Genomic DNA, 15721 nt, shown 5'->3' on the forward strand with positions numbered 1-15721 from the left:
TTTTTAGTCAAGATGGATCAGACAAAAAACAAACCCAAACCCACAATGCTCCTCTTGTAAACCAAGCTAAAAAACTTCACGGCATCTCTTAACCCTATGCAAATAGAAGACAATCTTTCACCTCCTGGTGTCATAATCCAAAGTCAATCCATTGGGCCACCCTAGGTCAGTGTTAATCAGGATTTTACGTTCAGAGCCATCCAAGTTTGCCCGTTCAATTTTAGCAATGTGACCCCAATCTGTCCAGAAGAGATACCTGAAGAGAGAAAATACGAGTGTAAGAAGAAAAGACCATTTTATTTAGCCTAAGGGAAATTTTAGCTATGAATTAAACTGCCATTAACTGATTCTTTGCTTCAAGAAAGGTCATGTGGCCTGTAGCCTGCTTTTTCCAGCTACCTGCCCAACCTTCAAACTCACTGTTTGATTACATCTTGCTGACATCTGTCACTCAGAGCCAGCCCCTTGCTGGTACCTGCAGATCCACAACAGCAAATCTCTCCTTCCTCCCACAACCCTCTCTTCAAACTGTCTCTGCACAGCCCTTCTCCCTGCCCCACCAATACCTACCCCTTCTTGGGAAAGACAGCAATGGCTCGGGGCTCATCCAGGCTGTTATTAATCAGCACTTTCCTGGAGCTTCCATCCAGTCTAGCTACTTCTATGGTATTGCGTCCTGTGTCTGTCCAGTAGAGGTTCCTGGCAACCCAGTCCACTGCCAGGCCGTCTGTAGTCTTCAGACCCTGGCCAATAACAGTTTCCATGTTGCTGCCATTCAGATCAGACCGCCTGGATGGAAATCAATGACAAATGGCAGTGAGGAATGGGTACCTCCCACACCTCCGTGTGTGATCCCCATCAACCACAGGGTCACTTCATACTGCTACCTCCCAAACACCTTTTTCCCCCATAGTCTCCAGCATGTTAAACACACCTGCAGCATTTAGTTCAGCCTATGTGTACACAGGCTGATACACACGATGCTGTGTACCAAAGTCAAGGTGTAAGCAATGCTGTACTGCCAGCATCTCAGTCTCCCCAGCTTACTGGCACATTCCACAGCTTACTGTGGCACAACCAGCACAAGCAGCTGGGTAACCTGGGCACAGGCCAAGCAGATGACTGGCACCCACCTGATGACATCAAGAAAGACATCTGTGTAGTAAATCTTGCCATCCACGCTATCATAGTCCAGAGAAATGACGTTGTTCAGCTCAGGGACAGGGATGTGCACATCTGTGTGGTCACTGGTATCCAGAGAGATGCGACGGATGGAAGCACGGCTGGAGAAAAGTAGGTAGGTCTCTGGAGAAGAGTCACACGTCTGCTCATCTCTCTTCAGCTGGATGCCAGTGGGGCAAGCACAGGAGAAGCCAGTGGGGTGAGGCAAGCAAAGGTGGGAGCAGCCACCATTACGAACTCCACATTTATTGAAGCCTTTAGAAAAACAGGGAAAGCACAGTTTAAGGATCCCACAGAGCAAAGGTTTATTTTAAAGGCTACATACATGCACAACTTGCCAGTAGCTGAGTTCATCCTAACCATCCCAGCCTCGCTACAGCCCTTCATACAGAGACTGCCTCCTCTGAGATTCGTATGGGCATGGTTGGGCAAGGTGAACAGGAACGCATAGAAGGGGGAGCATTAGGAGCAAAACCTGCATTCCCTGCTAATCAGAGTTTTCCCATGGAAAAAGGAACAACCAAATGCTGATAGATTCACCCAACCGCAGTTTAGCTTTATTATTGCTGCAAATGGTAATGCTGACAAAGATCCAACCCTGTGGGGAAGCAGCGTGACAATGCACTAGAGGCCAGGCTGACAAAGAAGCTTCTGTTTCAACTTAGCTCACACAGTGGCAAGTAAACAAAGGCATCAGAGAAGCCTGCTCAAAGTGCCTGACATATTAGGGTCATATCTTCTTCTTTTTAATTGAAACCCCCCCGCATCTATTAACTAGGAGGGGATAAGCCCAGAAGACAGGTGCAGCGAGTGGGAAGAAGACAACAGGGACATGATGGCTTGAGTTTTGGTTAGCTTTAAGTTATATTTGGTTATATTTAAGTTATATTGTAAAGTTATACTGTCAAGGGTGATGTTCTACTGTAACCAGCCACAGGAGAAGCAGCACAGTTTTCTGTAGAAGTATGCATTGGGCAAATTCCAGCAAAATGAAGCCACAGCACGAAGCAACTCCCACTGATGAGCAAGGAGGCAAGATGGGGTCGTATAGGATCCCCAAAGAGTAACATAAGGAATCTGACTCTGGCACAGAATAATTGGAGAGCGTAATATATTAAGAACAAGTAAAGAATCAAAGATTTTGTAGAGGGAAGTGGCAGACAGGAAGATGAAACCTGCAATGGTTGGGAAAAAATGACTAGAACTTGAAACCAGGTTTCAGCAACCAGCTTCAGAGGAATTTGTGCCTTTTGGAGTTAAGAAAGGGAAACTGTCCAATGCCAGTAAATGCTGATGAAGCCTAACAGGGCATGACTCATTCAGTCCTCCTAAGAAAGAGGCTCTGCTGTCTGTGAAAATGAGGTTGTCAGTGCAACCCAGTGAAGGAAATGGGATGAAGGGGGTCAAAAGGCAAGCAGTAATAAACAAATGTCAGACCTATGGGGCTGGATAAACAGGGAGAAGTGCAAAAATAGTTATACAAGAGGAAAGAAGAGAAGAAAGCCTGATTTTTGAGAAGTTACTCTATCCCTCATGCTTCACACCAAAAAACTCTCTTCAGTGACAACTCTGAAGGGCTGCCCTAGTTACCACAGACACCCACCGGTTTGGGAGCAGCCAAGCAACTCACCCAGGGGCCGTGCCTTATCGACAGCTTGAATGTCCATGAGGCCAGGCAGGTTTGCCCTCACCAAGATGACATTGGCACCAGTGTCCTTGTCAGCCCTGTGAATGCTGCGGGTTTGCCAGTCAGTCCAGTAGATGTAAGAGTCCAGCAAGGTGAGGCCATAGGGATGTTGCACTGGGGACAGCAGCGTGTGCCGGTTTGCACCATTGAGATCTGCAGCCTCAATCCGCTAGAGAAAGAAGTAAAACACCAGCCCCATAATCAAAACACTGATCTTCCTGATAGCAGTTACTATACCAAGTGGGAAACTCAAGTCCACCCTCCCCATACACTCAGAAAAGCTTATGTTCCCCTTGCTCTTTTGACAGCTTGCTCAAGAGCTTTAAAACAGCCTCCAGGCTACCAAAGACCCAACAACAAACCCTGCTGAAAAACAGAATCGGACCTCAGTGTGTGCATCAGCCCAGAGCAGCTGGGATCCAGCCTTATCCACTGCCAGTCCGTTAGGCCAGCCCAGGTTGTTGCTGATCAACACCACACGTCCAGAGCCATCCATTCCAGAGCGTTCCAGCTTGGCATTCTCACCCCAGTCTGTCCAGTACATATACCTGGGGAAAAGGCAGCAATTATTATGGAAACAGAGGTCAGAAGTCCTGTTCTAACCCCTAGATAACCTCTTGACAACACTGACCCCATCTCATGGTACAAAGCTATTGCCCGAGGGCTGTCCAGGTTCTGCCAGACCAAGACTTTCCTCATGGAGCCGTCAAGGTTGCCCACTTCAATCCGGTTTGTTCCTGTATCTGTCCAATATATCTTCCTGCCAATGGCATCCACAGCCAGCCCATCTGTAGTCAACAGACCTGAGAAAACAAAAAGGCGTATTGGTATCCTCCCAGCTTGGTCAGGAAGTTCTGATATTCCCCTTGTGCACCTCATCAGGCAGTTGCTTTAGCTTTGTTTGCCCTTTCATCCCAAACTTAAAGATTATTATACCAGGGTACCAGAGAACCACTCTTTTCATGCCGCATGGAGGCGAGAGGCTCCAGGTCCAAACTCTCTCTTACCTGTAGTGATGATGTCCTCAAACTGTGAGCCATCTAGGGCAGCCCGGCTGATTTTCCGCAGTGTGCTGTCTGACCAGTAAACCTTGCCTGGGTGGAAGAAGAAAGAATCTTTTAAAAAGCCCACAACAAAACTAAACCCCAACAACCAAACATTAAAACCTTTAAAAAACAGATCCAGGTCTCTGATTTACACCATTACACCATTCAAAACAGATCTGATTGCACAGAAGTAACAGCAGCACAAGACTATTAAGCTAGAGTGATAGCTAGTATTTTCCTATAAGGACTTTCCTTTCCTGTGTACAGTTCTGATGTCCTCAACATAAAAAGGACATGGAGCTGCTGGAACAAGTCCAGAGGAGGCCACGAGGATGATCAGGGGCTGCAGCACCTCCCGTATGAAGACAGGCTGAGAAAGTTGGGGCTGTTCAGCCTGGGGAAGAGAAGCTGCGTGGAGACCTCGGAGCAGCCTTCCAGCATCTGAAGGGGGCCTACAAGGATGCTGGGGAGGGACTCTTCATTAGGGACTCTAGTGGCAGGACAAGGGGTAATGGCTTTAAACTTAAACAGGGGAACTTTAGGTTAGATCTAAGGAAGAAGTTCTTCACAGTGAGGGTGCTGAGGCACTGGAATAAGTTGCCCAAGGAAGTTGTGAATGCTCCAACCCTGGTGGTGTTCAAGGCCAGGCTGGACAGAGCCTTGGGTGACATAGTTTAGTGTGTGGTGTCCCTGCTCATGGCAGGGGGGGTGGGACTAGAGTATCTTAAGGTCCTTTCCAACCCAAACTATTCTATGATTGGAAAGGAGTATCTGTACTAGAAAAAAACGTACACAAATTTACAACCTACAGTAAGATCTGCACCTGGGTCTTTATTCAGGTGTTTAGATATGAAGTCACTTGTTGCCTTTCAAACAGTCAGATACATTAAGAAGTTCAGACCTTCACGAGGATCCACTCCAATTGCAATGGTGTTCTTCATGGTGACATTGACTGAGACAACAACATCTGCAAAGTAGGGAATATCCAGAGACACCATGCGGATGTCAGTCCTTCTGGCAAAGATCAGAAAGCTGGTCATTCCTGCAGAGAGTTGAAAATGGACAGATACCAGTGAGGAACAAGTTCAGTCAACTGCAGGCATCATTTATTGAACGTTCTGGAGGTGACATCCACTTCAGTGGAAAAAGCGAAGTCTCAGGCATATCTCAGCTTATGGGGAGTCTCGGTACAAAAGCTTTACTGAGCGTTACTGAAGGCTTCTTTACATCCAAGTTGAAAATGAACTCACAGAAGAGTTACTTCTGCTAATACAGGTGGGAAATGGGAATCAGGAGTCACTTTTTCCCTGCTAAGCAGAAAAAGTAGATATACCATGGCCTGAAGCCAAGTGCCTTCCTCAAAAGAGGATCCATGGCAGGAATGTGTACAGATCTATTAAAGAATGTAGCACCTTGTAGTTATAAAAGAATCCACCTAAAGATTGAGACAGAAGTATGGGGAAAAATGTGACATCTGGTTTATTTATTCTGCAGCAATCCAGGTATCAGTAAGTTTCTTCATAGTAATTCCCACTCACATTGAAGGTACAAGCATCAAATGGGTTTTCAAGGGGTAAAGCAAATAAGCACATAAAAGTGAATTTTGTTCTCTAACAAGACAGGAGCAAAAGGCAGCTGTGATACAAAACTGCAGAGAGAACACTACAGAGAGGACTAACCAGGGGAGCAGGTCTTGCCATCAGATTGCAGGTTGATCCCAGTAGGACAGGTACAGCTGTAACCTTTTGGAAGAGGTGCCAAGAGGCACAGGTGACTGCAGCCTCCATTGCCAACTCCACATGCTGTACGTACTATAGAAAGAGGATGAGAAATCCGTAAGCCAGGAGCACAAGCACAAAAAAGGGGTGTAACATCTACAGAAACACATTCTAGAATGCCCTTAAATACCAAGCCAAGAGTTATTCTCATGCTCTCATATTCCACCCAGAGACTTAAGGCATTGAGGGCTCCTTGCAGGAGAGCTGTGCCATATACCAGAGCCTGAGCAAGCTCTGAGCACAGTGTGGCTTGGGGCGAGCTCTGTACCTGGTGGCCTGTGCCGGTGGAAAACATGAATATCCATAAGATTCTCCAGATTGTCCTGCAGCGTTTCCCGAGCCTGCCCAGTCCTTCTATCTGCGCTCTGGATGCTTTTGGCCTGCCAGTCTGTCCAGTAGATTCTCTCGCCATAAAGAGTAAGTCCAAAGGGGTGAGGCAGATTGCTCCCAATCAGCACCTGGTCAGATTACCCCCAGCCCCCCAGAAAAACATTACTAAGAAGTCACTAAGGGGAAAGAGGCTTCCCTTGCCCCCTCTCAACATCATAATGCACAGTCACAGCAAAATGAGAGTGATGGGGCAATGTTAGCCCTGAAAAGGAGGTTCCCCTCAAACACAGTTTGCACTGGGAGCTCTTCTCTCCCAGTGAAAGCAGCTCAGTGTGTCTTGATTTGGAGATTTCACTTTCAACTGGAAAAAGAGGCAGGGGCCATCAGCACTCTGTGCTCTAGGACTTACACCTCAGGCTCCCAGACACCCTCCTCAGAAATGGCTTCCTTACCTTCCTGTTGCTTCCATCCAGACTGGCATACTCGATGGTCTTCATGCCTGCGTCTGCCCAGTACAAGCGCTGTGACTCGTAGTCAATGGCCAGGCCGTTAGGCCACGTCAGGTTGGAGGAAATGATGACCAGGCGGTTTGAGGCATCCATACCAGCACGCTCAATCTTGGGGCTGGCTCCCCAGTCAGTCCAGTACATGAACCTGCACACAAGCCCAGACAGAAATGAATGCCCACACTCCTTCAGTGCCACTACAGCCGGGCAGTGTTAAAGAAGCAAGAGAGCCTGGTGCCTTCAGGCCCTAGCAGGAAGCAGCCTTAGATTAACACTGTACTCATATTCAGCCTTGGGTTCTTGTACCCAAGAATCATACTCAAATATATATACCTTCTACTGCCTGTGGGCTGGCCTAATTACAACACAGAGGAAAAAGTTCAAGATAATAGTTCAAGATCTAAAACTTAACCAATTATTTACCAGTCTCCACTACTGGCCCTTTATACTCTTGCTACATTGCTGCATCTTCCAGTAACCCACTCAAGGTAAGAATAGTACGCCTTTATTCAAGACCTTCAACGTTTCTAAAGCAATGGCTGGAAAGCTTTTTCCTATTCACACTATCCCCAGCTTCACAAGGTCTTATGTTTCAGAAGCAAAATCTGTTATTGAAACCATCAGTTTCTGTTACTCTAGTCAGGTTTGCTGTCCATGGCACAGCTGATCCCTCAGTACGCTGAAACAGTGTTTTGAAGCCAAGAGGTCACTACTGTGCTTGAGATCAGCAGTAATTTACCTGAGGAGATCCTTCTGACTGAATTCTGGTTGATAAGTAGACAGCTTGAATACAAATCCAGCATAGATGTAAATAAAGAAATAGAAAAGATCTATATAGACTCATTGTCAACAGGTTTTGTACCAAATCTTTAGTTATTACATCCTCATAATAAACAAATGAAAACTCCAGCCAACTCCTGCAAGCTCTACAGCACAACAGGCAATTATCCCTGCTTATCTTGTTCCACTAGCATCCAAAATCAGGTCTCCAATTTCAGTCTCTGGCAGGACGTAGAACAGCGGCACCACAGAAAGACAACTGCACAAAACCAAGGAACCTGAACTTCTTTAGACATGCAAGAATTGCCATATCATTCCAGAAGAAACAATCTCTCACCCTCCAACAGGATCCACCACGATATCTCTTGGCCTGTCTAGGTTCTCCCATATCAGAACAGTTCTCATGGTCCCATCCGTGTTGGAGACTTCTATCCGATCTGTTCCTACAAAAGTCCAGAGAGAGACTAAGAGATCAAAGTTCTTGTGATTCCAGAGATCTAAGGCAAAAAACATCCACATAACAATGCATTATTCTTCTCCATCCATCTGTACATAGCTGGAAGATAGGTAAGAAACACGGCTCACTGTCACCTGCCATGAGATCTCTCAAGTCACCTCTGTGGCTGTCACTGATGCAGAGACCTGTATGAATGTAAACTAGCTCTTTCCTAAGCCCCAAGGTATCTACATGGGCATGAGAGAACAGCTAGAAAAGAACTGCCTCCCTTACATCTATCTGAACCATGACTCTCTGTCAGGGAACATCGCCAAATACTACCTGCTGCACCCTGGGATACACTGTTGGAAGACAAATAAATGCACAGAATCACAAGCTCTGCAGCAAGACAACAGTCTTGTTGCTTGACTTCTACTATAAAGCCTTCTACAGAACTAGTACTGGCGATACTGCAAAGAGAATTAAACTAAGGATTCCACCTCAACTTGCACTTTGTTAGAAGCACACAAGATGAAACTCCATTTTTTGCTAGACAGAAACAAACAAATTTTGAATGAGACAGAACTACCCAGCTGATTTTCAGTTTTCATCGCTTATAAGGAAGACAGAAGCCCAAGTAAAGCAGAGGATCCCAGTACCTGCATCAGTCCAGTACAGCTTGTTGGTGACCCAGTCTATTGCTAGTCCAGCTGGACTTTCCAGGCTGGTGTCCACTACAACCTAAACAAAAATACGTAAGATAAAGTTCTTAGTGAGATTAGACCTTAGGGAGTAAGCACTTGCCAAATCTATTACCAATTCACTAACAATGCTAACTTCCAAAAGGCAAAAGCCCAAGCAGTGCAATGCCATACAAGAGAGAGTATTAAGGACTCAGAAGTTCAAATTAGTCTTACATTTGAAGAAATATCTATTTTTCATGTCTGTTCAAACTCCAGCTCCAAACTTTCAAACTCTGCTCCCCTGTGGCAACATTAGCCTAAGGACATGTGCAAAAAAGCGCTCCCAAAGAGCGTGGCTTTTGTTCCAAATGTAGGACATAACAGAGGATTAATACTTCTTCCTTTCAGATTTTAGGGCTATAACAAAGGAACTGAGCACAGCTCACAAATCAACATGCTTTGTGCCCCAATTCAAGGTTTGCCATACCAGGAACATGCACCAAACCTGGTTCATGAAGTGTTCAGTGACCTCAGGGCTCTTCTGAGTCAGAACTAGGCAAACTAATGAAGCTCCTTAGAAGGCCAGTGTATCCAAGTGCCTTCAAATCTGATGCTCAAGGACTTTCCTGGCTAGATGACCTCCACATGTAGCTAACACTGTACCTCCTGGCTTGATCCATCCCATTTTGCTCTGCTGATTGAGTCGGTGCTAACGTCTGTCCAGTAGACATAGTCATCCTTTGAGTCCCAGTCTAGAGCCACAGCGCTGCGAACATCAGCAAGGGGAATGACATCATCTGACAGGTCATCTGTGTCAAAGCTGATCCGACGGATGTCCATCCTTCGGGCAAAAAGCAGGAACTTGTCAAGACCTGATCAAAGGTCGAAAGGTCTTCTTTTAATTTCTCTAAGTTCAACAACACAGTGATAGACACAGACAATTCCCTGCTATAGCCAACTTTAACCACTTCCATCATGTCTCACTGGGAGGTCACAGCCCAGGATTTTACTGGTAGCAAAACATCACTGCGGGGGATAGGTGGGCAAGGGTAGGGATAGAGTAGTAGGGAGCTGTTTCCTGGGGGTAGCCTATGCTGGGGGAACAAAGTTAACCAAGGAATGGCACAGACCTCCCTCCAAATCAAATAGCTATTTGAGAATAGCTCATGAGAAGCCAGGAGACAGTTGGCCTAATTCTTCCACATGGTTGCAAACTGTGAGAAACTGTGGCAATTAACAGGACTGAATTTTTTGTTCATCACTGACACAGCTCCCATGGGCATTTTAGGGAAACAATCAGCTGTGACAGGCAGCATGGCACCAATAGCAGCCCTGACATAAGGATGCAAAGATGGAGTTTCTCTGTATTGCCACCCATCAAGCCTAGTGAGGGCTTGCAGAACAGGAGAATGCATCAAGAAGATGAAGCATCCTCTGGCGGGACCCTTAATGCTACTAACTCAATCTATGCAGCTGCATCTCCTTGGAAACAACTTGATGCTGCTTACAACCCTTTCCGACCCTCTGCCACCCACTGAACACCCGAGCATGCAGGCTGTGGTCCCACCTCACTTACTCTGGGCGCAGGCATGGCTGCTGGTCTTGCGGAAGCCCGTGGGGCAGGCGCAGGTGTAATCCTTGCTGCTCGGCAGGCAGAGGTGAGTACAGCCCCCGTTGTTGGCCCCACAACGGTTTCTCCCTGCTCAAGTAGCCAAAGACAAAAACAACCACGCATAAAGCAAAGAGTAAAGAGTACAAACACCAGCCGAGGTGGCAAGACCCATGTGGATAAGGTCATTTGTCTACCCAGAAGTTAACTGAGATTAAGGAAACATAATAAACTAAAGCACTAACTCCATTTGTAGGGCTCAACTTTAAAATAAAGCATTTAATACAATTCACTTCTAGATTATGGCAACTGAAGAGGAATAAGGGAGGTATCAGTCATTAATAGTGCCCACTTGCCATTTCTTCCCCCTCCCAAAATACTTCTTGGATTACCAGGCCACAAGTATTTGTTACTGAAAAGCCTTCACTCCCATGTGGCAGCAGAGGGAGCTGTGGTAACACCTAACACCAGGTTACCGGGGTGAAGGACCTCAACTGAACTACCAGATAGAGCTAGTTCTGCACCGAGCCTGAACAGAAGTGGTGGCTGAATCGATATGCTGGATTCAGGCTTGCCATCTCCCTGTTTTACAGGGTAGTGGGTGGCAGCAGGTCTCCCAGTAGCTCAAATGGGTCTCTACCTTCTCTGCAGTTACCTGCTGGCTGGCGCTGAGGATGCAGCGTGTGGATGTCCATAGGGAAGTGCAGTTTGTTGCGGATGATCTCCTGGTTCTTGCCTGTGAATTTGTTGGCACTGTTGATGCTCTTGGTGTGCCAGTCTGTCCAGTACAAACTGTCCTCAAACACAGTGATAGCAAATGGGTGCGGGAGGCCTGTAACAGACATCCAGTACAGGGATATAATCAGGTCCAATAGGGCTCAGGTTAGCAGGGAGATGAGGGAATGCTCTTTCCTCTGCTCCTTGGGCCTTGCTACAGTCAACCTGCTCAAACCCACCTTACATTAACATAGCAAACAACTTCTCTCTCCTGTCCAAAGACTAGGCAGCAAATCCCATCCCCCAGTAGGGACAGAATTCACGCCACAGTGAAAGGAGACAAGTAAAGAAGCAAAAGCCAGTGGCTAAAACTGAGTAGCACCGTGCTACTGTGTCTTCTTCACTACAGAGAGTAGTTCCTGTACAAAGCCCTGTTACTTACCTTGGCTAATAACAGCCTTTCTGTTCCGCCCATCAAGGTCAGCCCTCTCAATGACATGATGCTTGGCATCCACCCAGTACATCCGATGTCCTGCATAGTCAATGGTTAGCCCATTGGGCCAGAAGAGGTGTGTATCCGCAATGATGCGCCGATTAGAGCCATCCATGTTGGAATACTCAATGCGGGGAGTGTTGCCCCAGTCGGTCCAGTAGATAGTGCTGGAAGAGGCAGGGGGCGACAGGCTAGAAAACTCATGTCCCACCTACTGCACCCAGCACCACTCCCTGTCAGGGCAAAACAGTATCACTCCTGTGACCTCGAGCACCTGGGTCACAGCCATGGGAGAAGTGTCAGCCACAAGGTAACACCCAACGCTTTCAGGCTGGTGAAACCTGAAGGGCCCAGAATAGGATTAAGGCTCTGAAGGCTCCAGAATTTTCAGGTTCTCCCAACAGGCAGTACCAAGTGAAGGCTTGTGCCCAGAGGCAGCCTTTGTGACCAGAGATGGGGTTTTCAGTGTTCAGCTGGAAGCACCTGCATGGACAGCTCACTGGGGTCCTATGCTTTCACTCACCCCTCCATGGGATGTAGGGCAATTGCTCGGGGCTTCTCCAGGTTCTGCCACAATAGCACTTTCCTGTGAGTCCCATCCAAGTTTGCTACTTCAATTCGAGATGTCCCAGAGTCTGTCCAGTATAATTTGTCATGGATCCAGTCAATAGCAAGCCCACCTAACTCCAGGGGAGAATTAAGCACAGAATGAAACCAGGAGCAGGATTTGCTCAGAATAGTTCCCTTTCCCTCTCAGCTTCATAAGAGGCTCAGTTCAATCCTCCTGTCCCCCATCAGCCAAAATTAACTTCAGGGGGACACTGATCCCACCCCCACTGCATCCAACTCCTCCCCTTGCTCAAGGAGATGTATTCCAGTTTGAATGCTGGGTACCCACTTTCATCTGTCCACCCACCTCTATTCTCACATCATGCTCAGTCCCCAGGCTTTTGCCTTTTCTTGTGGTGACGCACCTGGGCTCTCCAGCCCTGTGGAAACCACCTCCTCCACATTGCTACCATTCAGATTGGCCCTCATGATGCGATCCAGAGTGACATCAGACCAGAACACCAGCTCTTTGCTGTGGTGGAAGTCAAGAGCGATGGCATTTTCCAGGTTGTTCAGGAGCAGTGTATACTCTGAGCGATGAGGCAACACTTGTCGGATGTCAATTCGATTGGCAAAGAGCAGCACTGGCTCTGGCCCTGAGAATACATGGCAAGACAGCATTAGAGTACTTGTACAGGGTTCTGCCTCGCATTCCCTCTGCACCGAGTCCCAGAACTTAGTTTTGCAGTACTGGCAGCAAGAAATCAGCTCCCAAAATCCAAAACACTTCAGAGAGATGCTTTCCCATCCTCAATACACAGTCCTAACTCCAAGATGAGCAGTCTTAAACCTTTTGGCAAACATTCACTCCGCAAGAAGCGATCATTCCCACCTCACCGCAGCCTCTGAAACCATACCACTAAGCAGCCACCTGGCAGCTGGTTTATAGTTTCCTTTTCCTGTACCTATCACCTATCACACATGCTTTACCACATCTTCTACCACAGACAAGACACAGTTAAAATCTGCCTCAGCCAGATATAAACTCAGCAGGTGCTTCCACTGCAGAGGGAAAAAACTCAAAACAGCCACACAACCACAAGAACCCAGTATCAACACCCTCCAAGGAGGACATGGACCTGTTGGCCACAAAAATGATCAGAGGGCTCTGGAGCACCTCTTGTATGGAGCCAGGCTGAGAGAGCTGGGAGAAGCTCTCAGTTCAGGCTGGAGAAGAGAAGGCTCCTTAAGGGGAGACCTTAGAGCAGCTCCAGTGCCTAAAGGGGCTCCAAGAAATCTGGAGAGGGACTTTGGACAAGGGCCTGTAGGGACAGAACCAAGGGGAATGGCTTTAAACTAACAGAGGGGAGATTGAGATTAGACATTAGTAAGAAGTTCTCCCCTGTGAGGGTGCTGAGGTGCTGGCACAGGGTGCCCAGAGCAGCTGTGGCTGCCCCATCCCTGGCAGTGTTCAAAGCCAGGTAGGACACAGGGGCTTGGAGCAACCTGCTCTGGTGGAAGGTGATTTTTCTTTCATTAGGGGAATTCATAACGAAATTTTAATTCTTTAAATGGAATTTCTAATTTCTCAGCCTCTACATTTAGAGGAGCTGAGGAATAAAGTTAAACAAGTGTACAAATGCCCTTAAAACCAGCAGATGTCCATTCAGCAGCCACTCACAGCAGTCAGGACTGGTACCAGCATCAAGGGTCAAACCACAAGGGGGGGTGATTCAACCTCACTCACTAGAAAGGTTAAGACATTTCTTGAACAGAGACAGAGGCAGGAGGCTGGTTTTGTCCCAGGATCTGGGTCACCAAGAATGACAAGGCACTAGGAAAAGGCAGCAAGAGCTGTCCTGCTGGCAGGAAAAAAGCATCTTTCCTTGGTCAAAATCACACAGAGTTTTCACAGACATTCGCCAACAACTTGGGCATATTTAAACACAAAGCCAGGTACTTCCTTATCCTCACATGTTGGCTTGGTGAACAGCATAAGGCTGGCAGTGAAACATCAGAGATGAAATTATGAGAGCAGGACCAACACACGCCCCAGAATAAGGTGAAACTCCTCTTTACCTAGAGCTTTGCAGCTACGCTTGTCAGGTCGCAGCTCGTAGCCTTGCTCACACCAACACTGGAAGCCTCCTTCACTGTTGGTACAGCCTTGGCTGCAGTAACCTTCCTCAGCACATTCATTCACATCTGCATGTTACAGACAAAGACAGAAAGTTACCACTGGATCATCAACAAGCCGGGCAATGTCGCCAATGGGTTGCTTCTGCTTTCATGCTCTGATTTGCACCCTATCATAACCATCACCTTCAAGCACATCAAAGCAGCAGGGAGGAGGCTACTGCTCCAAAACCCACCTTGGCATGATCGGCCATCTTCCAGGAGCCTGTAACCCGTGTGGCAGGTGCACTGCACCATCCCTCGCACCATCTGGCACTTCTGAGCACAGCCACCGTTGTTGACGTTGCAGTTCTCCTCCCCTGTTCGTGGACCTGTGAAAGGAAGAGGTGAAGATAACTGAGCTGAAACCACAAGGCAGCTCATGTCCTCCACTGTTAGGCAGCAGTCGCCCTTCAGAACAGGCTGAGCAAGAGTGGGAAGACACAGGCTGTGCTGGAAGCTGCCTCTTTGCAGTCAGAACTCTCCCCTGCACGCCACCGCTAAAGGGGACAAACAACAAAGACAAACTTTGATATCCAAGATCATAATCTTCTCCCCATTATTCCTTGTCTACAGCATGTAATTGGCAAAACCACCAAGGCCTTATTCCCCAGTCTTCATCTCTCTCCCATTATCACAGCCCAGGCTTTCTTCCTTACACATATCCTTCAGCAGCACCCGACAGACTCCCACACATCACACTGCCTCCATTCACATTTAAGGCTGCACTGGGAGGACTCACGGCAGTTCTGATGTGGGCTCTCATCACTGCCATCTCCACAATCATTTGCTCCATTGCACAGCTTCCTCTGGCCAATGCAACGCCCGTTTCCACACAGGAACTGGTCTGGGGCACACTGAGGGGTCCCTGCAATAGAAGAAGAGGCAAGTGAGCACACCACAGTTTACCCATAGAACAGTCATAACGAAGAAAAGAGTACAGAATATTTTCTAAGACTTAATAAAACCTCTATCCATGGCCTTCTCTTTCCTTGATTTCAGCTCATCTTGTAATCCTTACTACTCATTTATGCTGATTTGGAGGCCTGCAAACTCTCCTCCAGACTGACTCTAATGTTGCTTTACTGGGAAGTTCAGCTATTTAGTTTCTCTCAGAATGACTGGAAGGTTCTGGCTTTGCTTCCAGATTCCATAACCTGACTCAGTATGTGCAAGAGAGGAGTCAGTTCCTCACTTTAATCATCTGATATGTCACCCAGCATGGCTACGGATCTTAAATCTGCCTCGGAATGAGCGTCTTGTCCAGCCCTAACTGCACCGTGATGGACTTGGAATGAGATTCACACGCATCCTTGAAATCTGAGCTCAGGCAACAGGATTTCACACATAAGCTACACTCTTCTGCTGTTGGCAGGGAGACTCTACAGAATTCTTGTAAGTAAAGTAATACTGCTTGGAGGGACTTTGCCAATACGATTGTTTTTCCAGCAGTAACTGCACTGTCCTGTTGCCTCTTACTTCTTGTACCTCTTAAGATGACTCAGTTAAAGGTTTCCAAATCATACTCTCTGATAATCCCAGGAAGACAATAGGACAATAGAGTTATCATCAAAGAAACAATTAGATTGGCAAACTGCCTGTAAGCAGCATGGAAAAGGGCAGTTGTGAGATTAACAAGTACAAATAAGCACTAACAGACACACCAACAGGGAACATAAACCCAAATCATATGCAGATTAACTATTCAGAGCACAGGAATGTTTTATGTGAAGGATTCTGAAACTTGGAC

The 15721-nt window shown here is 47.1% G+C and overlaps 1 protein-coding gene across 1 annotated transcript in view; it reads right to left on the minus strand.

Annotated features, from left to right (window-relative positions):
- LRP4 (low density lipoprotein receptor-related protein 4) overlaps positions 1-15721 on the minus strand; it is a 39216-nt gene that overhangs the window by 6616 nt on the left and 16879 nt on the right. Inside the window, exons 8-29 of the mRNA XM_010022808.1 lie at positions 14714-14839; positions 14169-14303; positions 13876-14001; positions 12222-12452; positions 11771-11927; positions 11197-11414; positions 10693-10869; positions 10005-10127; positions 9092-9300; positions 8405-8486; positions 7647-7752; positions 6476-6677; positions 5962-6151; positions 5595-5726; positions 4817-4957; positions 3877-3963; positions 3501-3672; positions 3255-3417; positions 2813-3038; positions 1134-1437; positions 571-789; positions 122-256 (exon numbers count right to left, since the gene is read on the minus strand). Of these exons, the coding sequence (XP_010021110.1) occupies positions 122-256; positions 571-789; positions 1134-1437; positions 2813-3038; positions 3255-3417; positions 3501-3672; positions 3877-3963; positions 4817-4957; positions 5595-5726; positions 5962-6151; positions 6476-6677; positions 7647-7752; positions 8405-8486; positions 9092-9300; positions 10005-10127; positions 10693-10869; positions 11197-11414; positions 11771-11927; positions 12222-12452; positions 13876-14001; positions 14169-14303; positions 14714-14839 (3661 nt within the window). The remainder of the gene's footprint in view (positions 1-121; positions 257-570; positions 790-1133; positions 1438-2812; positions 3039-3254; positions 3418-3500; positions 3673-3876; positions 3964-4816; positions 4958-5594; positions 5727-5961; positions 6152-6475; positions 6678-7646; positions 7753-8404; positions 8487-9091; positions 9301-10004; positions 10128-10692; positions 10870-11196; positions 11415-11770; positions 11928-12221; positions 12453-13875; positions 14002-14168; positions 14304-14713; positions 14840-15721) is intronic.

The sequence above is a fragment of the Nestor notabilis genome, unplaced genomic scaffold (assembly GCF_000696875.1).
Source record: "Nestor notabilis isolate BGI_N333 unplaced genomic scaffold, ASM69687v1 scaffold18189, whole genome shotgun sequence".
NCBI lineage: Eukaryota > Metazoa > Chordata > Aves > Psittaciformes > Psittacidae > Nestor > Nestor notabilis.